The sequence below is a fragment of the Aspergillus flavus genome, chromosome 3 (genome assembly GCF_009017415.1).
Source record: "Aspergillus flavus chromosome 3, complete sequence".
Lineage (NCBI taxonomy): Eukaryota > Fungi > Ascomycota > Eurotiomycetes > Eurotiales > Aspergillaceae > Aspergillus > Aspergillus flavus.
In genome coordinates, this window is record NC_092407.1 from 5,067,373 (window position 1) to 5,095,094 (window position 27,722).

Sequence of the window (27,722 nt, forward strand, 5' to 3'; positions counted from 1 at the left end):
TCCCTGAATATCTTGCTAGCTCCTCTGTAAACAACGCCCCGATCATTATTTACGTGGCAGCATCATGCGTGGTGACAAGCGCGCCAACGAGCTCTAAGTGACCGGACACAAAGGGAGATTTGATCACAAATCGTATTCAACTCAAAGCTCCTTGCAATGCAACGCCCTGGTCACCATCCTATCCCGCCTAGGATTAAACCCAGGCAGAGTTGGTTTTATGCATTTGTATAACTTCCAGGAGAGTCCAGCCATCAATAGCCCCACTACTACACGGTCAGGATGTTACTAAGCTAGTCTTTAAGATTGTGGGCAATATAGCTGCAGCAAGAAAGGTCATTAGACTTTAATATCGGTTGTCATCGTTATCCACACGGTACTGAATCTCAAATGCAATAACGGCGTTAGTGGGAGAGCGAACTTCCCGCATCACCACGAGCCCGTCGGAGCGACTGCGCAGCAAATCTCGTATCTCGCCCATGTTGAGGGAGCCACCATTGGTTAGCTGCAGTAAGGAGAGATCGCTCAGACTGACCGCCGCTCGCGCCGCGGCGTCCATCGACCTTGTGGCCGACGACATCGGCAGCGTCAAAATGAGCCGCGCGTCTGAATTGTTCCGCAACACCTCCACATGAGCCTTGAGCGCCTGAGCGACTCGCATGGTGATTTCCATCGCCGGCGACTGTGGGGATGGGAATGGGATGGAGATGAGATACACTGCCGCATCGAGGACAGGTTGTGTTGCTGTTGATAGACGGGTACCCCAAGTGATGCGTGCGCGTAGATGCAGGGGTATGCTCGCTAGTTTCAAGGCAGATATGCCATGATTATCGAGACATGGTTGATGACCCCCAGACTCGGCCTTAGCTTCTGTCTGCACGAGGAAACGGAGTGATGGAAATTGCGGAGCGAGGGCAACAACCAGTGAGGGTGACTGGGCGCCCACCTACATGAAGATGAGGTTAGTCAAAGGTTGAATACCACGATCGGGGGATAGGATTCGCACATGCACGACCGTTGCCATTCCCAAGTTTTGCCAGTTCATCCGAGTGAGCGTATCCTCCACGCCGGCATCAATTGAACTTGACACGTAGGAGAGGTAGGCACCCAGCTGCCGCTTAACCTTGGGTCGTTGTTGAAGACATTCGGCAAAAGGAGAGTCACTTCCTACAGCCATATTCCAAGCGGAATCTTCGGCCTGCTCTGAGGCCCCAAACCTGCGCGTTTGGGTCCCCATAGCTGATGCTGACGGAGCCAGAGTCTCCGACATGAAAAGAATGGCGTCCAGCAGGGCTGGTTGGGTCACGAACTGTTTCGACATCACACTGTGGGCCACATGCCCCGGTGACGGCTCACAAAGAAAGCCTATTGTAAATAACGGTCGCACCAGCCGACGTAGCCGACACTCAGGGACTCCTGCAATGTCTGCCACGTCCTCAAAGGGTACGGATTCATCCAGAGGGATACACGCCAGCACCTGGAACTCCCCCAGCCACCGCAAGCATGCCAAAAGCTGGTTCTGTACAGCATGATTAGCACCTTGATGGGTTTATCTCATCATAGAGTGGGGAAGGGAGGGGGGGGGAGTATGCACATAGAGAGCCAACTGTCGGACCAAGTCGGCGGGCTGGCTGGCGAGGGCTAATACTTGCGAGGCATTGGCAATCAGCGTTCGCTGAACGGGTCGGAGATGGTCAGGGAGCCCAGCTGAATACCCGCCAGAGTGCCCGTCTCTCGCCAGGGTTCTGGCGGCGGTTGCAATTTCCTCGGCGCAGGTTTCTAGGTCAGTCAAGGTCATGGCTGAGGATAGCTCGTGAACAAGGCCCAGCGGGGAAGATATTGAATTAGAAGTCCACCGGCAAATCGCCGTGCGGTGCAAGGAGAGCTACTGAACGTCCCATTGGATTTTAAAAGTCGCTGAGAATACGGGTGATCTGAAGAGGTTTTAGATCTGACCAGTGTAGTCCTTCCTCTGCGTCAACGAGTGCTGATATGCAAGCCGGGTACTATCTGCCGGCTCGTACTTTTTATCTTTCGTCAGCATCGTTAGCCAGGCAGGCATATCTATGTCCCATTCTTAGAATAGCTTCGCAGGGTGGTATCTCAACACTGCAACGGGACGGATCCAGGGCTCCCTGGAGCTCATGCAGGTGCTAAAGATCTAGCTTGCAGGAAACAAGTCTTTTCTGGGTTCTAAGCCCGCCCATGACGGACTACGTTATCTTGAGCCCGAGGCATGCATGCAGGCGGGCCAGCTAGCTGAACATTACTTGTTGGTCTTGGTTTGCTTCGTTAAACCGATCACGCAGTTCTCTGGTCACCCGGTTTCAGCCTCGGTACGTAAACAAGGAACGCACAGCTAGACAATCCTTGGGCCAAGTCAGAACCCCTCAGCTGGTGACAGGAGTGTACATACATTTAGGTCTAAGTGCGAGGCAACGAAAAGGGCGGGCTACTCTCCCGGAGAAAGCCTTCACATTGTGTGTTTCTTTCCGCTTTCAATTGAGAATTCCTGAATTCCTTCCTCACCTCCACGATGGTTGACCATATCTCCCCCCGGGCATCTCCCGGACCGATCCGTTCCTCCCAGACTCGCCGCGCCCGAAAGCTCCGGGATAGCTGTACGAGTTGTGCCAGCTCAAAAGTGCGATGCACCAAGGAGAAACCGGCCTGTGCTCGGTGTATCGAACGTGGTCTTGCCTGTCAATACATGGTCTCCAAGCGGATGGGCCGCAATCCGCGCGCTCCCAGTCCCCTTGATTCAACTCGGCGACCATCAGAGAGTCTTCCTTCAGCCAGGTCGGAACAGGGACTTCCGGCGCATAACACGTACTCAACGCCTCATGCTCATACGCAGGCCCACACTCATGCTCATTCTCATCCGCAACCGCATCCACAATCTCATCCTCAATCGAATCAACCACCACACGCTCTGCCCACCCCCAATGGTAGCAGTAGCGTCTCCGCCATCTTTTCTCATCAGAGTCCGCCGCCACCCGTGGAGACCCAGGGCCTTGGAGGAGATCTGGCTGGTCAGGAGCAAAGCACCCTGTCTTCCCTAACAGTCGATTCGGAATTCGGGGGCTCTTTGCAGTCAATGGAACACGGAAACCATGTCGATTTCTTGGCCGAGTCGACGGGGAGTCTTTTCGACGCGTTTTTGGAAGTAGGGACCCCCATGATCGACCCGTTCCTCGAGTCGGCCCCACTACCACCGTTTCAGGCGCGCTATTGCTGCTTTTCGCTAGCACTACAAACACTGACCCACCTCTTCCCCCACGCCCCGCTGGGCTGTCAACTACGGCTGACGGACGGTGAGGACAGTTCGTGCAACCTGATGACGACTGATATGGTCATCTCGGGGAACAAGAGGGCTACCGATGCGGTCCGGAAGATCCTCGGGTGTTCGTGCGCGCAGGATGGCTACTTGCTGAGCATGGTCGTCCTTATCGTTCTCAAGGTGCTGGCATGGTATGCTGCGGCAGCAGGCACCCAGTGTACCTCAACGGCGGCGGGTGGAGAAACCAACAGTGGCAGCTGTAGCAACAGTCCCGCCACCGTGTCCAGTGGCTGTCTGACGGAAGAGCGCGTGCTGCACCTCCCTAGTATGATGGGCGAGGATTGTGTGGATGAGGAAGACCAGCCGCGAGTGGCGGCACAGCTTGTTCTGAGTGAACTGCACCGAGTCCAGTCGCTGGTGAACCTATTGGCCAAGCGCCTGCAAGAAGGTGGAGACGATGCAGCAGGGATACCGGCGCACCATCCAGCGTCCCCTTTCTCACTACTCGGGTTTAGTGGCCTCGAAGCAAATCTCCGCCACCGCTTGCGCGCCGTGTCCTCCGACATTATTGATTACCTGCATCGAGAATGAAGAAAAGCCCCACCGCCAGGAGCAGATGACAGGCCGGTTTCCTCTCCATTAAAATTGGAATGATATCGACATGATATCAGCTCACCCGCTGCCCCTCACCCCCTTGCGATTAGTGTTTTTGCGCCTTTTTGGGTGCAGGGGGGGGCAGCAAATCGTGGCAACCGCCATCTCGCCAGAATCCGTCTTTGTCATGGTTACATTGCATCCACGATTTCTCTTCGATCAACCGGCCTTGAAAGGGCGAGACTGGCCGATCGATCAACACACGCGCTCCAGTGGCGATCACGATGCACGGATCATGCAATTTTTACGAATTCATCGCCCGTGTAGGTTTTATTTCTGGATTGAGCGATCATTATTGCTCCCCACAAGAAGCAAGTTGAAGAGTCGTTGGTGTTGGTGGAACGTGTTGTTGCTTGTTTGGGCCCTACGAAAGCTGAACCAGCCCTAAGCCCTAAGAGCGCTCGAACCAGGTGGGGTCCCGTGATCCGTCCAACGAAATGATCGAAAATAACCGGCCCATTGTAATGATCAAGGATTCAATGATTCCCTGTAAACCCTCAAATTGCTTGTAGTGAAATTTCTATATAGAATACTAATAATACGAATCTTGAACAGTCTATACAATCTATATCGTGTATTTAGTTAAATTTTCCTTGTAGCTAAAGATATAGTAATAGTAAATTATACGGTGAAAACAGGAATATATTTTTTATAGTTCCAGGTATATTATCCGGATTAGATTTTACAATATAAAAATCCTAAAAAAAAAGTAGTAAGCCATGTAACAATATAATCATATGTGTTTGACATTACTAGGGTCAGCATGATCCACTCTATTCTCCTATAAGCAATTCGGTATGATCAGATGCACGAAATTAGTCTCGGACTCCGGTGACAGGAACCAGTAGGGGGCAGAGCATGTGTCGGAAAGCGAAAACCAGAAAGTACGATGCAAGGAATTACTATTCAAGAAGCTGGATTGACACTTCGGGTATGCCCGAGGATCCACCTTCCCAAGATAGAGTAATACATACCGTTGTCGATCATCTTAAGCGTTGGTATGCTTATCTTGCGTCATGATTTCCAAGCTTCCGCTGCGATGCACGTGCACTTTCCTACATCGACTTCTACGCAGCGGTCGTCCAATAGGAGAAGTCTTTGGGGCTGAACATGTTTTTAAAACAGGTGGTATTCTAGTAGAAAGCAAAAGCAGCAACGTCAAGTATAATCAAAACCAAGATCAATGTAACCTCACACGGGATATGATCACGCCATTTGTTGAAGCAGGGAATGAAGCCGAGGACTACCTGTGATGCCGTGCACCAGCTGAACGTAAGACTTATCGACGGAGAAAGGCTGGCCAACAACATTAGGGATCCAGCGTCCCACCAATTCGCACGGCTTCACATCCCCCACCTTGATACGTTCAGACAGATATTCACGATAAGGCTCAATCTCCCCTCGTAACATGGTCGAATGGTATGGGATATCGATCCCCGGCAGCGGAATGGTCGCTCGACCTCGTTCCATGCGATTCTCGCGGGACACCTGCTCCACCGTCGGGACATGCTTCCAGACCATAGCCCGTAGCTCTTGGCCTTCAACAGTCTCCGGTTGAGGGTGGCATGAAAGGTCATCGCATATCTTACCCAGCATCCAAAGGGCTCGGAACTGCAGTCGGGCGAGGGGGAACACGGTCAGTAACAAGGAAAGTCAAGGATGAGGGAAGACAGGATAGGAGATCACCCACATGGCCTGCGCAGACGTATTGCTGCGAGTTGATGTTGTAGTTGACGACTTCCACGAACCAGCCGGTCTCCTGTTGAATGATATGGACAAGACATTTCAGACTCGCCTCCTCGAAACCTGCACCCATGTTAGACCGAGCAGCACAGAGAGGAAGATAGATATCACCTTTTCCTATCCGCGATGGATCGGCAGCCAACATTCCATAGTCGGTGTGGCCGTTGGCATCGCGCGGCAGCGCATTCTGCATCTTCAAGCCCCGATAAAAGATGAGAGATATGAGGTCTTCAAATGAGAGGAAGGAAGCACAAGCTCCAAGGGCGGCATATTCTCCCAACGAATGTCCCGCGAACCGCGCACCCTTCTGAGCGACTCCCTGGGCTTTGAGCCATTCGAACTGAGCCATTTCCATCAGCGCCAATGCGGGCTGGGCGAACTGGGTGGACATCAACAGCCCCTGGGAATAGGAGAAGGTGTACGAGGTCGAATTCCGCGTCAATCCCTTCAGTATGGGCGGATGTCTACCATCTATCGGTGGCTGTCCCATCATGCGCAGATAGTTGGCACGAATACGGCGCCCTCGCTGGCTGCCAAAGTGAACAGTGAGGGCCGGAGGGTTGTTTTGCACAATGTGCAAGATGGAGAACCCTGGTGAAAAAGTTTAGTACGAGCTACAGACGGCGAGATAGCAAATGCCATACCATATTTCTCCCACAAATGCTTGTCGGCGCGAGCCCACAACGCTTTAGCCTCCGGACAGTTGACGTACAAGTCCATTCCCATCCCCTGTCGTTGACTGCCCTGGCCACAGAAGACGTAAGCCGTAGTTTCCTGCTCGACATGGGCATCTGCCTCCGCGACGCGTTCTTCCGTCCTTTCGTTGAATGCTTGTACTTTCAAAACCATTTTCCCGTCCTCCATGGCCTTATGCTGCAGCTCCACCCGCAGAGGGTCATTGGGGTGGACGGGTGCTTGCAAGGTGATATGCCAGCTCCGGAACCGAGACCGGTCTGCATCTCCGATGGCCCATTCGGCAATTCTGCGCATCATGGCAGAGGTTTCCATCCCATGGACAATGGGACCCGAGAGACCAGCGTATCGCGCAAAGGCCGGACAAACATGGATGGGATTATGATCGAGGGAAACGCGTGCGTAGGATTGGCTGCGTCGAGGACCTCTTACTGCAACAGTAGAGGTGCCAGTCCACCCGGGATGTTGCAGCTCCAGCAGCTGCGCCCGAGGCGCACCGTAGCGGTACAGGAAGTCCATCACCACGTTCCCTGTACAAGACTCGCTTTCGAAGTATACGCGACCGAATGCTGTCGTTGACCCATCGGGGCTGTAGGTGAACACGGAACCTGTTACCTGTAACAGTGCTAGCTGGCCGTCTGGCCTGAACAATTTTTCGCTCTTTAATCTGAAGAGGAGCTGCCTCCCTAGCAGATCTATCGCGCGATCTTCTCGCATGAGCCACTTGCGGCTGTGTAAAATAGCACGGCGCACTTCAGAGTCGACATGGACAACCATTTCAGGCTCCTCAGTGAGTTCGAAAGGGGTTTCACATGCCAGAACGGGGCCTCCGAGAAAGAAATCTGATTTGACAGTGACTACATGTTGTCCCTGACGCTGAATGTCCGCCGACACCGTCAGCATAGTTCCCCTAGGTCTCACCGAGACCGCTAGGATACGGGATGAGGTTTTGACAATATCGCCCACCCGCAATGGTTTGACAGATGGTGCATAGTGGAAGCTTATAGCGCTGTGAAGCAGATCCAGGAGGTCGCATTTCAGAGCGGAGACCATCAGAGGCTTGGTAAGAGCAGACCAGGCGATGACCACGCAGTAGTCGATAGGTACACATCCTTGGGGGTTCCATGACTGCAGCTGAAGAGGACTGGTTTGCCGCAGTACCCTTTCGAAATCACGAATCTTGTCCGTTGTGATCATCAGTTCTTCTCCCGTGAATTGCGAATTAAGACCCAAAACAGAGGCCTTGTTCGGAAAGCCCAAGTTCCACAGACTCATGTATAATGCCTTGATCCTCTCTGCCCGGCCAGACGAGTCCTCCTCAAGGGTCCACTCATTCGGCTTCTGGTCGACCTTGAAGCAAAAGACGACGGTGGGCTCGGGGCTGAGTGGGATGTTAGGGGCCAAGGTGGCGAAAACTCTTTGTCCGTCGTTAGAGACTATCTCAAGTACGACCTTAGAAGTGGATTTACCATCCCCCGTGGGTGAAATAAGTCGAATCTTGCGAATTTCCGAGTCTGCTGTTAAAAGCACCTCGATGGTGTCGCCGCGCTGGAGCTGGAGTGCGGCGCGAATGGGGTTATGCAAACGAGAACCGTCCCTAAAGACCGATTTACTCATCAAACATGTCCGAGCCCATGACTTCGACAGTCCGACAATATGCTCAAAAAGAACGTCCATTTCGGGGACTGCTCCTACTTTCTCGAACTTATAGAGCCCTTGGACCCTATTTGTCGTCACTTTGAGCCCAGGAAACGCGCTGAGAGGTTTTTGCGTGATCGAGTGTACATCGCCGATAGAAGTTTCTCTTGAATCAGCCTGTAGAGCTTCCACGTAATGATTACAAATATTGTGTAAAATGTCTTTAACAGACTCATCGTCGGATATTGAGTACTGAACGGCCATAGGCCCTTGAATGATGAAGATTCGCTGGACGTCCTGTCCAATTACCGCCTCCACATCTTCGGATTGCCACAATGAGTCTTTTTTAAACCAGGTCTCAAAACGCTCATCCAACCTGGGGATGAATGGTACGGGCTTGATGTCACGTCGGCTGAACAAATGCATTAGAAGAGAGACATCTTCTGGATAAAGCGTGCGGTATGCCTTATCCTTCAGGCTCTTTTCCACCCGGGCGATGATGTCGAGTGGATATTCACCGGGGTTGTCAATAGCGCATTGGAATCGTTCTCGAAGCAGATGAACGAAGTCCAACAGTAATATTCGATATGATGGATCTACCCATCGCTTCTGGTGGGAAACATACGTGAGATCGCACAGACGTCGGAGAACCTCGAGGTAGGTCATGTCCTCCAGCTCCACATTCTGTCCGTGTCCGTCAACGGCAAACCAGGGACGGGCAAAGTCTGCATTAAGACGGCTCACAATTTCTTGTCGGTGGTTGCGCAGATATTCTAAGCGCTTAGAAGTGTCTTTGATTGAAAACACCCGGTTGTCGAGTTCTTTCCACAGCATCACTCCGCGAGTAGCTAGAACGTGGATAGGTTGACCGAATTCCGAGTTGACCGTCACTACGCCTCCGGTAGGCTCATCGAAAGACTTGTGCCAATCTGCATCTCCCACGCCTTGCGCATCTATAATCAGGCGTTTTGCCTGGGCTGACGTATGGGCTTCCCGAGCCACCATCATGCGACTGCCGAGCAACACTCCGTCGAAGGGCATGCATGGATAGCCAAAGGCCTGGGCCCATTGGCCCGTGAGGTAGGGAAACGTGTCCGGGCCTCCACCGAATCCACTACCTACAATGAGGAGAATATTCGGACATGATCGGATTTGAGCGTAGGTTGCCAGAATAGGTCCATGGAAGTCTTCCCAGGAATGATGTCCTCCCCCTCGTCCTGCGGTCCATTGCAACCCGATCAAAAAGCTAGGATGGGCACGCGCGATCTGTATGACTTGGTGAATGGCTTCGAAAGACCCAGGCTTGAATGAGATGTGCTTGAGTCCGATGGACTGTACACATTCTTGGACTACCTCCGGAGAAGGGATGCCGGCGCCGATGGTGATTCCTTCCACGGGAACTCCCTGGCGCACCAGATCCTTGATGACAGAGATCTGCCAGGAAAAAGTCGTAGGCTTGGCGTAGAGGAGATTGCAGGTGATGCCATGATCTGCTGGGATGGCAGTTGCCAGGCGCCGAATCTCGGCCTCGAACTGGCGCTCTGCGTGGTAGCCACCTCCAGCTAGTTCGACGTGGTATCCAGCTTGAGCAACGGCAGCGACAAAGTCCCAGCGCACCGTAGTAGGTGTCATTCCGGCTACCATCACAGGAGGCTTCCCAAGCAGTGTTGTCATTCGATTGTGCAATTTAGCTGCGCCGTGGACATTGGCATGAAGTTGTAAGCCAAACTCGGCCTCCCAGTTCACTGCCGCCAGATGGCCTCCAACGGGTTTTGGTCCCGATTGAGTAGTCAACTGGATCACTGATACACCCGTTCCTTGTGTGAGCTCCTGAATAAGACTGCATGTTTGTCCAGGTCCAAAGTCCAACACGTGCGTTGCGTTCAAGCCCCGGCAAACCAGCGGCCAGTCCAATTGGTCCACGGTAATAGCGCGGATAAGAGTCGGGATTAGCTGATGTGGTTGTAGTTCTTGTAGGTTGCTCCCAGTGCCCGTGTGATAGAGGGGGATTTTGATGGAATGGAGAGCCAACGAAGCAGAGCTCAAAGCCTCGATAACGCGACCTTGAACACCGTCCAAGTACGGTGTGTGAAATGGTGCGGATATAGGAAGAAATAATATATCCACCATAGGCTTTCGGTTGCGGAACAGGATACGCGACTGGTCGAGGTCATTGTCTGCTCTGATCCGTCGGACATGAAGACAGACGGCCCATAAGGATTGAGGTGGACCCGCTAAGACGAACTTTTCGTGGGAGTTAACCAGGGCCAAATGAACCCATCGGTTGCATTCTCCGAGTCCCTTGTTGACGTGCTCAATTACTCGCTCAACTTGGGAGCGGGAGAGCCCGGAGACACTTAGCATCGAGGAAAGAAGGCCCTCGCCATGTTCGATGCAATCTTGGATCATGGCATCCGAGACGGCGGAGGATGGAGTGGAGAGGTAAGCCTCGAGTCCAATCCAGAAAGAGATCTGGAGCACCGTCCTGCAGGCGTCATAAAAGGTTGGCCAGCTCTCGGCTTGGGTGATGGCCACCGCCGCCAATATGCCTTGGGAATGCCCCGTGGAACTATGAAGGAGGGATCGAAACTGCCCAGGATCAAGTTCAAGCTCTCGACAAGTTGCACAATAGAGCGCTAGGCTAAGTAACGTATTTAAGGGAAAGCTTCGTGGTGACAGGGCAAGAACTTCTTTGCTAGGAGCAACCTCCGGTGTGGTCAGCCATTGTCGGAGGTCGAAACCCCAGGGTTCGTGGACGTCTATTGCAGCAGGGGAAGATGCCAGCTGCGAAAGCGTGTTGGATGCCACGTCTAGTAGCTCATCCAGATCTGGGCCATACCGCTTGTATAACTCCTGTAGACCTTTTAACACATCCAGATTGTTAGATCCTTGACCTCCAAAAGCAGCGCAGATCCGGGCAGCGCCTCTCTGCGCGGCCTGGATGGGGATTGACTCATGTTCCCTACCAACGGAACCCATCCTTAGACGCAAACAATCACCTTAGAGTGAAGCTATAGTAGTCAAAGGGGAGTATGTAAACTTTTACCAGGACAAGGGAGAAAGAAAAGAGATTTTGAGGCCTCCAACCTTCGGCCTAGTCTGTCTGGTGCACATGATGTGCACAGCTTGGCTGACATTCTTGACAAGCCGAGGCGTCTTCCTTTCAGCTCAGCGACGAGAGTCGGGATTCGGGGTTCGGGCTGCAACGTATCATTGCCCGGTGATCAACTTAGGTGTTCGAGCATTGAACCGATACTAATTTTATATGAGCGCTACTATTTCACGGCTATTAAAGCATTCCTATCTTATTCCAGCGGCGGATCGCGCAGCTCGTGTCTTTAAACAAGTATCGATATGGGACCAGAAGCCATGGATGATCAATATATTGCACATCAACTATTGGTCGAGCTCCTTGCGTAATAACTCCAGCCCCTTTCTCAGTATACTGCAACGCATGGCCAGCTAATCTCACCTTCGTACAGACATCAATTAGCATTCCCTGTCCGCTGGTGAGACTCTGATAACACTCCATCAACTGTAACGCTTCAACGTGGAGGACATATTAACCAGACAATCGACTCAGGGTCGACACGCAGGAACATTTAATCGGTGAACAGAATGCTGTTCAACGCTACGTCGAGCTGGGTCCGTCCAGCATCCTGACGGACATGGCCCAAAAAGCGGTGCGAGGCATGGTCATCCAAGGGAAGAGATTGGCCGCCTCCTCTATTCAGCTTCTCGCAAGCTCGTTAGACGCGAAGAAGCTTTGTTATGAGTATGACGAGAGACAAGCCCCAGGTGTAACCCAAATCACCGAGGAAGCGCCTACAGAGCTACCGCCTCTCTCTAGCCCTCCCTCGCTACCCCAAGCGCCCAATGTTTCGCCTATAAGTGCTTCAAAGATCGTGATCGAAGATGTGGCGCTATCTCGAGTGCAAATTGTTCAGGCTCTTGTTGCCAGAAAGCTGAAGACGGCAATTGCTCAACTTCCTACCTCAAAGTCAATCAAAGACTTGTCGGGTGGTATGGCCATATTTCCTACGCGCAGCAGTACCCTATGTCTGATGTCATCTTCCAGGTCGGTCTTCTCTGCAGAACGAGCTCGTGGGGGATATACACAACGAGTTCAGCTCCATCCCGGATGCACCAGAGCAGATCCTGCTGCGGGACTTTGGCGAGGCCAACCCAACAGTGCAACTGGGGAAAACGTCCTCCGCGGCAGTTGCCAAACTAATCTCGTCCAAGATGCCTAGTGACTTCAACGCCAACGCTATTCGAGCCCACCTAGCAAACAAGTGGGGTCTAGGACCCTTGCGACAAACAGCGGTGCTGCTCTATGCCATTGCGTCAGAACCCCCATCGCGTTTAACTTCATCGAGCGCAGCGGAAGAGTACTGGGACAACGTGTCATCCATGTACGCCGAATCGTGTGGCATTACCCTCCGCCCGAGACAAGACACTATGAATGAAGATGCTATGGCATCGTCGGCGGTTGATCCGGCTGCGGTAGCCGAGTTATCCAAGGCGCACCGTAGGCTCGGAGTTCAACAGTTCCAAGCGCTAGCAGAATACTTACAAATTGATTTGTCGGAGTCTCAAGCCTCTCAGTCGGATGCTATGGTGGCGGAACTTCAGCAGAAAGTCGATCTCTGGACGGCTGAGATGACCCCCGAGTTTCTCGCGGGGATATCACCAATGCTGGATGTAAAGAAGTCGCGACGCTATGGCTCGTGGTGGAACATGGCACGGCAGGATGTCTTGGCCTTCTATCGCCGTCCTTCCTACAGTGAATTCGTGGACGACGCCCTGGCCTTCAAAGTTTTTCTCAATCGTCTCTGTAACCGAGCCGATGAGGCCCTCCTCAACATGGTACGCAGTCTTTCCTGTGACGCCTACTTCAAGCAAGGTTCTTTGCCCGGATATCATGCCGCCTCGCGACTCCTTGAGCAGGCCATCACATCCACAGTGGCGGATTGCCCGAAGGCACGCCTCATTCTCCCGGCGGTGGGCCCCCACACCACCATTACAAAGGACGGCAAGATTGAATACGCGGAGGCACCGCGCCAGGGAGTGAGTGGCCCCACTGCGTACATCCAGTCGCTCCGCCAAGGCGCATCTTTCATTGGTCTCAAGTCAGCCGACGTCGATACTCAGAGCAACTTGACCGACGCTCTGCTTGATGCCATGTGCTTAGCACTCCATGATGGAATCTCGTTTGTTGGTAAAACCTTTTTGGTGACGGGAGCGGGTCAGGGGTCGATAGGAGCGGGAGTGGTGCGTCTATTGTTAGAGGGAGGGGCCCGAGTACTGGTGACGACGAGCAGGGAGCCGGCGACGACATCCAGATACTTCCAGCAGATGTACGATAATCACGGTGCGAAGTTCTCCGAGCTGCGGGTAGTTCCTTGCAATCTAGCCAGCGCCCAAGATTGCGAAGGGCTGATCCGGCACGTCTACGATCCCCGTGGGCTTAATTGGGATCTGGATGCCATCCTTCCCTTCGCTGCCGCATCCGACTATAGCACCGAGATGCATGACATTCGAGGACAGAGCGAGCTGGGCCACCGGCTAATGCTGGTCAATGTCTTCCGCCTGCTGGGGCATATCGTTCACTGTAAACGAGATGCCGGGGTTGACTGCCATCCGACGCAGGTGCTGCTGCCACTGTCGCCAAATCACGGCATCTTCGGTGGCGATGGGATGTATCCGGAGTCAAAGCTAGCCCTTGAGAGCCTGTTCCATCGCATCCGATCAGAGTCTTGGTCAGACCAGTTATCTATCTGCGGCGTTCGTATCGGTTGGACCCGGTCGACCGGTCTAATGACGGCCCATGATATCATAGCCGAAACGGTCGAGGAACACGGAATACGCACATTTTCCGTGGCCGAGATGGCACTCAACATAGCCATGCTGTTAACCCCCGACTTTGTGGCCCATTGTGAAGATGGACCTTTGGATGCCGATTTCACCGGCAGCTTGGGAACATTGGGTAGCATCCCCGGTTTCCTAGCCCAATTGCACCAAAAGGTCCAGCTGGCAGCCGAGGTGATCCGTGCCGTGCAGGCCGAGGATGAGCATGAGAGATTCTTGTCTCCGGGAACAAAACCTACCCTGCAAGCACCCGTGACCCCAGTGCACCCCCGCAGTAGCCTTCGTGTAGGCTATCCCCGTCTCCCCGATTATGAGCAAGAGATTCGTCCGCTGTCCCCACGGCTGGAAAGGTTGCAAGATCCGGCCAATGCTGTGGTGGTGGTCGGGTACTCGGAGCTGGGGCCATGGGGTAGCGCGCGATTACGGTGGGAAATAGAGAGCCAGGGCCAGTGGACTTCAGCCGGTTATGTCGAACTTGCCTGGCTGATGAACCTCATCCGCCACGTCGACGATGAATCCTACGTCGGCTGGGTGGATACTCAGACCGGAAAGCCAGTGCGGGATGGCGAGATCCAGGCACTGTACGGGGACCACATTGACAACCACACCGGTATCCGTCCTATCCAGTCCACCTCGTACGACCCAGAGCGCATGGAGGTCCTGCAGGAGGTCGCTGTCGAGGAGGATCTGCCCGAGTTTGAAGTATCTCAACTTACCGCAAACGCCATGCGTCTCCGCCATGGAGCTAATGTTTCTATCCGCCCCAGTGGAAATCCCGACGCATGCCGCGTGAAGCTTAAACGAGGCGCTGTTATCCTTGTTCCCAAGACAATTCCCTTTGTTTGGGGATCGTGTGCCGGTGAGTTGCCGAAGGGATGGACTCCAGCCAAGTACGGCATCCCTGAGAACCTAATTCATCAGGTCGACCCCGTCACGCTCTATACAATTTGCTGCGTGGCGGAGGCATTTTACAGTGCCGGTATAACTCACCCTCTTGAGGTCTTTCGACACATTCACCTCTCGGAACTAGGCAACTTTATCGGATCCTCCATGGGTGGGCCGACGAAGACTCGTCAGCTCTACCGAGATGTCTACTTCGACCATGAGATTCCGTCGGATGTTCTGCAAGACACTTATCTCAACACACCTGCTGCCTGGGTTAATATGCTACTACTTGGCTGCACGGGGCCGATCAAAACTCCCGTCGGCGCATGTGCCACCGGGGTCGAGTCGATCGATTCCGGCTACGAGTCAATCATGGCGGGCAAGACAAAGATGTGTCTTGTGGGTGGCTACGACGATCTGCAGGAGGAGGCATCGTATGGTTTCGCACAACTTAAGGCCACGGTCAACGTTGAAGAGGAGATCGCCTGCGGTCGACAGCCCTCGGAGATGTCGCGCCCCATGGCTGAGAGTCGTGCTGGCTTTGTCGAGGCGCATGGCTGCGGTGTACAGCTGCTGTGTCGAGGTGACATCGCCCTGCAAATGGGTCTTCCTATCTATGCGGTCATTGCCAGCTCAGCCATGGCCGCCGACAAGATCGGTTCCTCGGTGCCAGCACCGGGCCAGGGCATTCTAAGCTTCTCCCGTGAGCGCGCTCGATCCAGTATGATATCCGTCACGTCGCGCCCGAGTAGCCGTAGCAGCACATCATCTGAAGTCTCGGACAAATCATCACTGACCTCAATCACCTCAATCAGCAATCCCGCTCCTCGTGCACAACGCGCCCGATCCACCATTGATATAGCTCCGCTACGAGCAGCGCTTGCGACTTGGGGGCTGACTATCGACGACCTGGATGTGGCCTCATTGCACGGCACCTCGACGCGCGGTAACGATCTCAATGAGCCCGAGGTGATCGAGACGCAGATGCGCCATTTAGGTCGCACTCCTGGCCGCCCCCTATGGGCCATCTGCCAAAAGTCAGTGACGGGACACCCTAAAGCCCCAGCGGCCGCATGGATGCTCAATGGATGCCTGCAAGTACTGGACTCGGGGTTGGTGCCGGGCAACCGCAATCTTGACACGCTGGACGAGGCCCTGCGCAGCGCGTCTCATCTCTGCTTCCCTACGCGCACCGTGCAGCTACGTGAGGTCAAGGCATTCCTGCTGACCTCATTTGGCTTCGGACAGAAGGGGGGCCAAGTCGTCGGCGTTGCCCCCAAGTACTTCTTTGCGACGCTCCCCCGCTCCGAGGTCGAGGGCTACTATCGCAAGGTGAGGGTTCGAACCGAGGCGGGTGATCGCGCCTACGCCGCGGCGGTCATGTCGCAGACGGTGGTGAAGATCCAGACGCAAAACCCGTACGACGAGCCGGATGCCCCCCGCATTTTTCTCGATCCCTTGGCACGTATCTCCCAGGATCCGTCGACGGGCCAGTATCGGTTTCGTCCCGATGCCACTCCCGCCCTCGATGATGATGCTCTGCCACCTCCCGGCGAACCCACTGAGCTAGTGAAGGGCATCTCCTCCGCCTGGATCGAGGAGAAAGTGCGACCGCATATGTCTCCCGGCGGCACGGTGGGCGTGGACCTGGTTCCTCTCGCCTCCTTCGATGCATACAAGAATGCCATCTTTGTTGAGCGCAATTATACGGTAAGGGAGCGCGATTGGGCTGAAAAGAGTGCGGATGTGCGCGCGGCCTATGCCAGTCGGTGGTGTGCAAAAGAGGCGGTGTTCAAATGTCTCCAGACACATTCACAGGGCGCGGGGGCAGCCATGAAAGAGATTGAGATCGAGCATGGAGGTAACGGCGCACCGAAAGTCAAGGTATGCGATTCTTGATCAATTTAAATCCATGCATCACTGACAGACAACAGCTCTGGGGTGCTGCGCAAACAGCGGCGCGGCAACGAGGATTGGAAGGAGTGCAACTGAGCATCAGCTATGGCGACGATGCGGTGATAGCGGTGGCGCTGGGGCTGATGTCTGGTGCTTCATAATGACTGGTCGTCGCCAGAATTTGAACCTGATGATATCCCATGAACCTCGTGTATTGTACAGAGTTTATAGTAGTAAAGATTGATGAACTCGTGCGTCCAATCTTCCAGGAATCGATTCCATTAATTGGCTGCTAGTCAGATGATGGATAATCGGGATGAGCGAATTAACGCTCAGGCAACGTCGAAGTGGGGAGACGGTTAGAGAGGGCGGTGTGATTAGGTACTGCCGATTTATTGTCCTGAGGCTGATCTCCGCCGCCCGCGGCCTAGTGTGTCTATAGTTGAGCAGCGGAGTGTTTTCACCTTCTCCATTCTGATTGGTTGGATGGTTTGTCCATCGATCTGGCTTTTCATTGGTTTTCAATTCATCCAGCACATTATTGGCCGCTGGCCCGCTTACTAACTAGATAGTGGAATTGAAGGTCATGTGATTACATTCCTGCGCACGTTCTTTGGCAGGTCCTTGGGCTGGCACTAACTACGGAGTACTTTAGTAAACCCCTCGGGAGCGGAGATGAAAGCCAGAGGCACAGCTCAACCCCATGGCTTTGAATTAGCATGCACTAAATCTCGAATTCAGGAAACTGGTATATTCTTACGATCGCGGAAATGTATTTTCAACGTTGCAGACTTTCGTGTACTAGTCGAATAGAATCTCCTCTGTGTACTACTACTACTACTACTACTACTACTACTATTTGTATCTCTCGATCATCTGAGATCGACGCTCTTACCGAAAAAAATATATATTTCAACTCTACCGTGGTGTAGTACAGGACACGGGGTTCAACCCTTCGCGATGAGAAAAACTGCTAGGTTAGGGAACTATTCTCCATGATGCAAATAAAGGCACCACAAAGGTCCGTATTCCTCTCACCTAAGTTCTCTTAGTCTAGTCATATCATCTTTGAGCATGCACCTGTGGTTCTTTTGCGGGTGCCACGGAAGATCAATGGGGGTGGTGTTGGCGGCCAGTTTATTCAGGCACCAATGTTTATCGCCTCTTTCGGCTTTCCGCTGGCCTTGACGCGTTCGCTCTTCCCGGTTCGATTTCATCGCCCTTTCTACGCACATCGATATTTCCATCAGGGGTCCATGAAAACGAACGTTAGGTTTCAATTTGGTTTTATCTTGTGAGAGCCTAAACAGACGGAACGGAAAGGACCGAAAAGGTCATACACGAACTGATCGAGCGAAAGCCGCCGCGACACGAACCCAGGACCTCACCGCGCCTTTCTGGACCAGCTCCACGCCAGCACGTTTCTGCTCGTCTCAGAAACATATGACTGCGCTTCGTCGTTACTAGCGTCCTACCAGGGGAGTTGAGATCCATCCGTGTGGATAACGAAGTGCCCCGATGTAGTCTCCTTAGTCGCTTCATCAATCTACCACCCTAACGTTAGCCCACGTCGCTCCCTGCGCGCGCAAGGAAGAAGGCAATGATCATACCCGAGCACAGATGCCTGCCACACTGTCTGCGACAGTTGTTGGGGCCTGCGGACGGCCCATCAGCCGCGCTCCTTGGTCGCCCATATCAGTCTGCACATGTCTAGCATGTTTCGGTCAGCGACTATACGTTGCGACAAGAACCCTCGGACTGTGATTACCCTGGATCGATGATGAAGGCCGTGAGCCATTTGTTCTCAAAGTGGAACTTGCGCACCATGTAGTTGGCCGCCAGCTTCGACACTCCGTACGCCGTCAGTGGGGCCCGCGCATAGTCGTGCATGTTGGTGATGGTGCTGATCGGGGCGCCGATCAAGACAAACTTGGCCTGTTGCTTGGACTGCTGCAGCATCAGGCGGGTTGCCTGAAACAGTAGGACGGGAGCATACATGTTGACCATCATGTGTGCCTGGAGATGCTCGAGGGGCATGGTGGACGCGGGCCCAAAGTTCGTCGCCATGGCCGCATTGGCAACCACCACGTCCAAGTGCGTCACCCCGTGCTCCTCCCGCAATGTCTGGACGGCTGCCTGGGCATCAGTTTCCGAGTCGCAGTTAAGCTGCACTATGATCATCCGACTGCCTTCAGCGACGGTTAGTGCCGAGAGCGCCGGCGTAGCGGTGGCGACGTTGCGCACGCAAGCGACCACGGTGCTTTTGGGACGTTGGAGAAAAGCTTCAATGAGACCTCGTCCGATGCCTGCGTGTGATGAGTAAAATTTCGTAGGACCCCCTGATTCGATAGACCGTACCTCGGCTGGCCCCGGTGACCAAATACACCGTCTCCTCAGGCGGTCTATCCCGGCATGGCGTAGAGAGCCTCTCTTGACCGTGATGGCTAAGTGATCCGTTCATTATGTCACGGCTTAGAAAAGTACTCAAGGAATGTTGAAACCACCAAAGACCCATGATCGTATCCCACTATATATGGTGGTGTGTTGGTCGCTGGCCGAGTTGGGCGGTTGGGTGGCAGGCATTTGATGGTATGCCAACAAATTCGATCTCCGTGCTGGCGCCCCCAAAAGAAAATTAAAGAAGAAAAGAAAGAAAAGGCATATCTAATGATATTCGCGCATCCAGCACGCTAATCACCGACTTAATAGCAGAGATCTGCTCATGTCAATTTTGAGTAGCCTATGTGGCCTCTACTAGCAATAGGTCACCATAGCAGTGACGGACATGCGTGGCCATGTCCGCTCGACTTAACATTCGCTGACCGCTAGGGTTCTTGCATTAGGTTGCAACTCACAAGTGACAGACGTTTTGGTCAGTCCGAATTTACCACTAGTTACATCCATAAACATCTGAGTAATACGCGCCGGCATCTCCCTTAGCTCTCTGCATGGTCAAGACCATCACCATTAGTACCGCACCACGCCGCACACTCCCAGCATCCCCATCACCGAGCCCGCCAGTGGAAAGAGCGCTCGCACAGTGTTCAGCCAATCCCACTTCCCTACCAACCTCACGCTCTCCTGCAAGCTAATTTCCACGCCCCCTTTCTCGAACTGATCCTCGGCGTGGAAGAGGGCGGTGTTCGTAGCGTTCATGAACATCCATGTGTAAGGCACCATGCTCACCGTCGTGACGCCGGCGACCATCCAGTGATGCCAAGGTTCACCGACAGAATACTTGGCCCACGCCGCATATCCGTACAGGGCACCCGTCACCAAGGCGATTCCAGGACCTTTACGATGGCCGCTGTAGAAAATACGGCTCCATTGGTGCACCAACTGGGCTGGCTGCCGGGTGGTCTCGATAAGAATGGGAATGGTGAGCAGGTGGAGGTTCATCATGGCTCCTGCATCTGATTAGGTGCTTACCAAACCTTCATGGGTGTAGAGATGGGGAAGATACCCGTCAAAAAGGACCCCGTGAGGACGGCCACATATTCGGTGCCCATCTTGTTTGTTCTTCTAGTGAATATACGACTGAAAGAGGCATGGACAGTCAACTCCCCGTCTGCAAGGAGGAACACGTTCTTGAATTCTTCTTTCGCCCCTCGTGCTTTGTCTAAGAGCGGTCACAATCGGTCTGTGTCGGGTACGCGAGGGAGATTGGGGGTGGTAAAAGCCGTGTCGGAAAGCGAGCTACACACGCAGATCCCTCGGAGAAAGGTCACGGAGATCCTCCATATGCTGTCATGGAGATCGTACAGGCTCTCCTTGCCGAAGAAAAGTCTAATGCAATCACATCGGACATGATTATAGGAGGCCTTTGTACAGCCGAAATGGCTGAAGGCTCCTCTTGCTGACCCGGGAACCGGGATGCTAGACGTGTAGTCCTAAGCTGAGTCTCTTCGATGGCCATGTGGTGTAATAAGACATACACCATGGTCTCATTTTCGGAAGTAACACTGGTCCGCGGCTGTCTGGCCTCTTGGTAACCTGGACGGCAGAGCTGAGGGCTCCGATACGACTCAGTTCATCGGTCAACGACGAAGTATCTCGAAGTGTAGTTTTCAAATACTGATATAGCTTCATATAGCTCCTCGGGGCAGACCTGCTTCCATCCAGTTTCAACAATCTCATACCCTATCCCACAATGGCTCAATCAAGGCAACTCTTTCTCTTCGGCGATCAGACAGCGGATTTTGTTCCCAAGCTCCGCAGTTTACTATCCGTCCAGGACAGCCCTATTCTAGCCGCCTTTCTTGACCAGTCCCACTATGTCGTGCGAGCCCAGATGCTGCAGAGCATGAACACGATTGATCACAAGTTGGCTCGAACCGCTGACCTGCGCCAAATGGTCCAGAAGTATGTCGACGGCAAACTGACCCCGGCATTTCGAACCGCTCTAGTGTGCCTCTGCCAGTTGGGATGCTTCATCCGGTACGTTCCCTCTTTTTGTGCTGCCTTAGATCGGTCCCTTTACTTTCTTCTAAAAATCGTACTAGGGAATATGAGGAATCTGGCAACATGTACCCACAGCCCAGTGACAGCTACGTGCTGGGATTCTGCATGGGTTCCTTGGCCGCTGTGGCGGTAAGCTGCAGTCGCTCCTTGTCAGAGCTGCTGCCTATCGCTGTACAAACTGTGTTGATTGCCTTCCGCCTCGGTCTTTGCGCCCTGGAGATGCGGGATCGGGTGGATGGGTGTAGCGATGATCGAGGTGACCCTTGGTCTACCATTGTTTGGGGTCTGGATCCCCAGCAAGCTCGTGATCAGATTGAAGTGTTCTGTCAGACCACAGTGAGTGCTTCTATATCTTTCGGTACCCAGGAAAAGATGTTGTCCTAACGATGTAATGCAATAGAACGCACCTCAGACGAGGCGCCCGTGGATCAGCTGCATCTCTAAGAATGCCATCACCCTAAGTGGCAGTCCATCCACTTTGAGGGCGTTCTGTGAGATGCCTCAGATGGCCCAGCACCGGACTGCCCTAATTCCCATCTGTTTACCGGCCCACAATGGCGCCCTCTTCACGCAGGCAGATATCACTACCATACTAGACACGACGCCTACCACTCCTTGGGAGCAACTGCCCGGCCAAATACCTTATATTTCCCATGTCACGGGGAATGTAGTCCAGACTACCAACTACCGGGACCTTATAGAGGTAGCCTTGTCTGAGACTCTCTTGGAGCAAGTGCGACTAGACTTGGTTGAGACTGGACTGCCACGCCTTTTGCAATCTCGTCAGGTCAAGAGCGTCACCATCGTCCCATTCTTGACTCGCATGAATGAGACAATGAGCAACATTCTCCCAGTCAGCTTTATCAGTACAGAGACAAGGACTGACACCGGACGAGCCATCCCAGCTTCAGGTCGACCAGGCGCAGGCAAGTGCAAGCTGGCTATTGTGTCCATGTCGGGGAGGTTCCCTGAATCACCGACCACCGAAAGCTTTTGGGACCTTTTATACAAAGGGTTGGATGTTTGTAAAGAGGTTCCCCGTCGACGGTGGGACATCAACACGCATGTGGATCCCAGCGGGAAAGCACGAAACAAAGGGGCTACCAAATGGGGCTGTTGGCTGGATTTCTCAGGCGAGTTTGATCCCCGATTCTTTGGGATCTCGCCCAAAGAGGCGCCACAGATGGATCCAGCTCAGCGCATGGCCTTGATGTCTACTTACGAGGCAATGGAGCGGGCTGGTTTGGTTCCCGACACCACGCCGTCGACCCAGCGAGACCGCATTGGGGTCTTCCACGGAGTCACCAGTAACGACTGGATGGAGACCAATACAGCCCAGAACATTGACACATACTTCATCACCGGTGGAAACCGGGGGTTTATTCCCGGGCGCATTAACTTCTGTTTCGAATTTGCCGGACCCAGCTATACCAATGACACGGCCTGTTCATCCAGTCTAGCTGCCATCCACCTGGCCTGCAATTCTCTCTGGCGGGGCGACTGTGACACGGCGGTGGCAGGAGGAACTAACATGATCTATACTCCTGATGGTCACACAGGATTGGACAAAGGGTTCTTTCTTTCCCGGACTGGCAACTGCAAACCCTACGACGACAAGGCCGATGGTTACTGCCGAGCTGAGGGGGTCGGGACGGTGTTCATCAAACGGCTGGAAGATGCCCTGGCAGATAATGACCCCATCCTCGGCGTTATTCTAGATGCTAAAACTAATCACTCAGCCATGTCGGAGTCGATGACTCGGCCGCACGTGGGCGCCCAAATCGATAACATGACGGCGGCGCTGAATACCACTGGACTCCACCCCAATGACTTTAGCTACATTGAGATGCATGGCACTGGCACCCAGGTAGGGGATGCGGTGGAGATGGAGTCAGTCCTGTCGGTGTTTGCGCCGTCCGAAACCGCCAGAAAGGCGGATCAGCCACTATTTGTCGGCTCAGCCAAGGCCAACGTAGGACATGGAGAGGGAGTGTCTGGGGTTACGAGCCTTATTAAGGTTCTGATGATGATGCAGCACGATACCATACCTCCTCACTGCGGCATCAAACCGGGCAGCAAAATCAACCGCAACTTCCCTGATCTTGGAGCTCGCAATGTGCACATCGCCTTTGAACCCAAGCCCTGGCCACGCACACACACTCCGCGCAGGGTGCTTATCAACAACTTCAGTGCCGCGGGAGGGAATACTGCCTTGATATTGGAAGACGCTCCGGAGCGTCACTGGCCGACAGAGAAGGATCCGCGCTCTAGTCATATCGTCGCCCTGTCTGCGCATGTGGGGGCTTCCATGAAAACCAACCTCGAACGACTGCATCAGTATCTCCTGAAAAACCCCCACACTGATCTCGCGCAGCTGTCATATACTACTACTGCGCGTCGATGGCATTATTTACACCGAGTGAGCGTCACTGGCGCGTCTGTTGAAGAAGTGACTCGCAAGCTAGAGATGGCCATACAGAACGGGGACGGAGTCAGTCGACCTAAAAGCAAGCCGAAGATTCTCTTTGCTTTCACGGGACAAGGGTCTCAATATGCAACTATGGGTAAGCAGGTGTACGATGCGTATCCATCTTTCAGAGAGGACCTGGAGAAGTTTGATCGGTTGGCGCAAAGTCATGGCTTCCCTAGTTTTCTTCACGTCTGTACTTCACCTAAAGGGGATGTGGAAGAGATGGCTCCCGTTGTGGTGCAACTGGCTATCACTTGCCTCCAAATGGCCCTTACTAACCTCATGACCTACTTCGGGATCCGTGCCGATGTGACAGTGGGGCATAGTTTGGGTGAATTTGCAGCCCTGTATGCGGCGGGAGTTCTTTCGGCCTCAGACGTCGTTTACCTGGTTGGTCAAAGAGCGGAGCTACTCCAGGAGCGCTGCCAACGCGGGACGCATGCCATGCTGGCTGTAAAAGCTACCCCTGAAGCGTTGTCCCAATGGATCCGGGATCATGACTGTGAGGTAGCCTGTATTAATGGCCCTGAAGATACCGTTCTCAGTGGCACCACTAAGAATGTTGCCGAGGTTCAACGCGCTATGACGGACAACGGGATCAAATGCACGCTGTTGAAACTGCCGTTTGCCTTCCATTCTGCCCAGGTGCAACCTATTCTGGATGACTTTGAGGCCCTGGCTCAGGGAGCGACATTTGCCAAGCCTCAACTACCAATTCTCTCTCCCTTGCTGCGAACAGAAATCCACGAACAAGGCGTCGTGACTCCATCATATGTCGCGCAACATTGTCGTCACACCGTAGATATGGCCCAAGCTTTGAGATCTGCTCGAGAAAAGGGACTCATCGACGACAAAACCCTCGTCATTGAGCTGGGACCGAAGCCATTAATCTCGGGCATGGTGAAAATGACACTGGGAGACAAAATTAGCACCTTACCCACTCTAGCACCTAACAAGGCCATTTGGCCCAGCCTGCAGAAGATTCTCACCTCGGTCTACACGGGTGGGTGGGATATTAATTGGAAGAATTATCACGCCCCTTTCGCCTCCTCCCAGAAGGTGGTGGATCTGCCGAGCTACGGCTGGGATTTGAAGGACTACTACATCCCGTATCAGGGTGACTGGTGTCTGCATCGCCACCAGCAGGATTGTAAGTGCGCCGCTCCTGGCCACGAAATCAAAACGGCCGACTACCAAGTGCCTCCTGAGTCGACGCCTCACCGTCCATCCAAGCTGGACCCTAGCAAGGAGGCCTTCCCCGAAATCAAGACCACCACGACACTCCATCGAGTGGTAGAAGAGACGACCAAACCTTTGGGCGCCACCCTAGTTGTGGAGACAGACATATCTCGGAAGGATGTTAACGGCCTCGCTCGAGGGCACCTTGTCGATGGGATCCCTTTGTGTACCCCTTCCTTTTATGCTGACATCGCCATGCAAGTGGGCCAATATAGTATGCAACGGCTCCGTGCGGGACATCCGGGGGCCGGTGCCATAGATGGCCTTGTGGACGTGTCCGACATGGTGGTGGACAAAGCGTTAGTTCCCCATGGGAAGGGACCTCAATTGCTGCGCACGACGCTTACCATGGAGTGGCCGCCCAAGGCTGCTGCTACTACGCGAAGCGCCAAAGTCAAATTCGCCACCTATTTTGTACGTTGTCTCCAGGTTTCGTAAGATGGTAATGTAATACTAATTTATCTAGGCCGATGGGAAGCTCGATACGGAGCATGCCAGCTGTACTGTCAGATTCACAAGCGATGCACAGTTGAAATCTCTACGCCGGTCTGTGTCTGAGTACAAGACCCACATTCGTCAGTTACATGATGGCCATGCTAAGGGACAGTTCATGCGATACAATAGGAAGACCGGGTACAAGCTCATGAGCAGCATGGCTCGGTTTAATCCCGACTACATGCTCCTAGATTATCTGGTGCTGAACGAAGCAGAGAACGAGGCAGCAAGTGGTGTAGACTTCTCGTTGGGATCGTCGGAAGGCACCTTCGCAGCTCACCCAGCTCACGTCGATGCCATCACCCAGGTGGCCGGTTTTGCTATGAATGCCAATGACAATGTCGACATTGAGAAACAGGTCTACGTCAATCACGGTTGGGACTCGTTCCAGATCTACCAACCGCTAGATAATAGCAAGTCTTACCAGGTCTACACCAAGATGTGTCAAGCGAAGGAGAATGATTTGGTGCATGGCGATGTGGTAGTTCTGGACGGAGAACAAATCGTTGCTTTCTTCCGCGGCCTTACGGTAGGCCTTCCAATCAGTGTAGACCCGATGAAGAGACTCATATACTGACTAATATTTAGCTGCGATCAGTTCCTCGTGGTGCACTGCGTGTCGTCCTGCAGACTACAGTGAAAAAGGCCGATCGCCAACTAGGATTTAAGACAATGCCGTCGCCGCCGCCCCCGACGACGACAATGCCAATATCGCCTTATAAACCAGCTAATACTCAGGTTTCCAGCCAAGCTATTCCAGCAGAGGCCACTCATTCTCACACCCCGCAACAGCCAAAGCATTCCCCGGTACCGGAAACTGCCGGAAGCGCTCCAGCGGCAAAAGGAGTTGGTGTCAGTAACGAAAAGTTAGATGCTGTAATGCGAGTCGTTTCGGAGGAGAGTGGAATTGCCCTCGAGGAGCTCACCGATGACAGCAACTTTGCTGACATGGGCATCGACTCTCTCAGTTCAATGGTCATTGGGAGCCGCTTCAGAGAGGACCTGGGGCTGGACCTGGGGCCTGAGTTTTCTCTTTTCATTGACTGCACTACCGTGCGTGCCTTGGAAGACTTCATGTTGGGAAGCGGGGATGCTGGCAGTGGCTCCAATGTAGAAGATCCTCCCCCATCAGCTACTCCCGCCATCAACCCCGAAATCGATTGGTCTAGCAGTGCCTCCGATAGTATTTTTGCCAGCGAAGATCACGGTCATTCGAGTGAGTCCGGCGCCGACACCGGAAGTCCGCCTGCACTTGACCTGAAGCCCTACTGCCGCCCCTCAACTTCTGTCGTCCTACAAGGTCTACCTATGGTGGCGCGGAAAACTCTGTTTATGCTCCCTGATGGCGGAGGGTCTGCGTTCTCCTACGCCTCCCTGCCGCGCCTCAAATCAGATACTGCCGTTGTGGGCCTGAATTGCCCTTATGCTCGGGATCCCGAGAACATGAACTGCACACATGGAGCTATGATTGAGAGCTTTTGCAATGAGATCCGGCGGCGACAGCCACGGGGCCCCTATCACCTGGGCGGCTGGTCGTCCGGTGGTGCATTCGCTTACGTCGTGGCCGAGGCACTTGTTAACCAAGGCGAGGAGGTGCATTCGTTAATCATCATTGATGCGCCTATTCCCCAAGCCATGGAACAACTTCCCCGAGCATTTTACGAGCACTGCAATAGCATTGGATTGTTCGCTACCCAGCCGGGGGCTAGTCCGGACGGCTCGACTGAGCCTCCGTCCTACTTAATCCCACACTTTATCGCTGTGGTGGATGTGATGCTGGATTACAAGCTGGCCCCGTTGCATGCGCGCCGGATGCCCAAAGTCGGCATCGTCTGGGCGGCAGATACAGTCATGGACGAGCGGGACGCTCCCAAGATGAAAGGAATGCATTTTATGATTCAGAAGCGGACGGAATTTGGTCCCGATGGGTGGGATACGATCATGCCCGGGGCCTCGTTTGACATTGTCCGAGCAGACGGTGCTAATCATTTTACGTTGATGGTAGGTTGTGCTTTGGTTGCGATTGAACGGACCTGGATGCTGACACCTCGATAGCAAAAGGAACATGTCTCTATAATTAGCGATCTGATCGACCGGGTCATGGATTAGCAACCCCGTTTCGGTGGGCCGCCCGCATACTTACAACTATTATGGCTCTCGGCGGAGGGAGGAAGCAAGGGCGTGTTTTTCAGTTGTTGCCGCTGTTAGAAAAGACGAAACTGTGATTTACAAACTTGTTTTACAGGGCTCATTGTATATATTGATTCCAATTCCATAAATAGGTATTGTAACGATGATAGCATATCCACCATTTTAGAAAATTCGTCTCCCAATCATCCTTCGTCTTGGAAGCCGTGATGGCTAATTTAGTTCTCTTATTGACCATGACCCGTAGAGGTA

General features: G+C 53.4%; 7 protein-coding genes across 7 annotated transcripts; 3 read left to right on the forward strand and 4 right to left on the reverse strand.

Annotated features, from left to right (window-relative positions):
* Positions 1-343: 343 nt before the first annotated feature.
* Positions 344-1,795, reverse strand: aflS (aflS/ pathway regulator; the record flags this gene model as incomplete). The annotated part of the gene is made up of 3 exons (XM_071511680.1): positions 344-943; positions 1,004-1,516; positions 1,592-1,795. 3 exons carry the CDS (start codon positions 1,793-1,795, stop codon positions 344-346), a joined length of 1,317 nt encoding a protein of 438 aa, XP_071365353.1.
* Positions 1,796-2,533: 738 nt separating this feature from the next.
* aflR (aflatoxin regulatory protein-domain-containing protein) lies at positions 2,534-3,868 on the forward strand (the record flags this gene model as incomplete). Its single annotated transcript, XM_041285628.1, has 1 exon — positions 2,534-3,868. One exon carries the CDS (start codon positions 2,534-2,536, stop codon positions 3,866-3,868), a length of 1,335 nt encoding a protein of 444 aa, XP_041145472.1.
* A 1,269-nt stretch (positions 3,869-5,137) lies between these two features.
* aflB (fatty acid synthase beta subunit) lies at positions 5,138-10,984 on the reverse strand (the record flags this gene model as incomplete). The annotated part of the gene is made up of 4 exons (XM_071511681.1): positions 5,138-5,542; positions 5,622-5,737; positions 5,786-6,265; positions 6,319-10,984. The coding sequence occupies 4 exons, from the start codon at positions 10,982-10,984 to the stop codon at positions 5,138-5,140; spliced, it is 5,667 nt and encodes a 1,888-aa protein (XP_071365354.1).
* Positions 10,985-11,172: 188 nt separating this feature from the next.
* aflA (sterigmatocystin biosynthesis fatty acid synthase subunit alpha) lies at positions 11,173-17,736 on the forward strand. Its single transcript, XM_041285647.2, has 5 exons — positions 11,173-11,421; positions 11,488-11,514; positions 11,589-12,028; positions 12,084-16,645; positions 16,696-17,736. The coding sequence occupies exons 1-5, from the start codon at positions 11,360-11,362 to the stop codon at positions 16,816-16,818; spliced, it is 5,214 nt and encodes a 1,737-aa protein (XP_041145474.1). The 5' UTR covers positions 11,173-11,359; the 3' UTR covers positions 16,819-17,736.
* Positions 17,484-27,658, forward strand: aflC (beta-ketoacyl synthase). The gene is made up of 7 exons (XM_041291556.2): positions 17,484-18,963; positions 19,016-21,094; positions 21,160-21,454; positions 21,519-25,241; positions 25,294-25,851; positions 25,911-27,323; positions 27,378-27,658. Exons 2-7 carry the CDS (start codon positions 20,808-20,810, stop codon positions 27,429-27,431), a joined length of 6,330 nt encoding a protein of 2,109 aa, XP_041145477.1. The 5' UTR covers positions 17,484-18,963; positions 19,016-20,807; the 3' UTR covers positions 27,432-27,658.
* Positions 18,129-19,172, reverse strand: aflD (reductase; the record flags this gene model as incomplete). Its single annotated transcript, XM_041291562.2, has 4 exons — positions 18,129-18,203; positions 18,268-18,367; positions 18,426-18,963; positions 19,016-19,172. The coding sequence occupies 4 exons, from the start codon at positions 19,170-19,172 to the stop codon at positions 18,129-18,131; spliced, it is 870 nt and encodes a 289-aa protein (XP_041145475.2).
* On the reverse strand, positions 19,625-20,398 carry aflCa (uncharacterized protein; the record flags this gene model as incomplete). The annotated part of the gene is made up of 3 exons (XM_041291563.2): positions 19,625-20,064; positions 20,121-20,276; positions 20,362-20,398. The coding sequence occupies 3 exons, from the start codon at positions 20,396-20,398 to the stop codon at positions 19,625-19,627; spliced, it is 633 nt and encodes a 210-aa protein (XP_041145476.2).
* Positions 27,659-27,722: the final 64 nt, after the last annotated feature.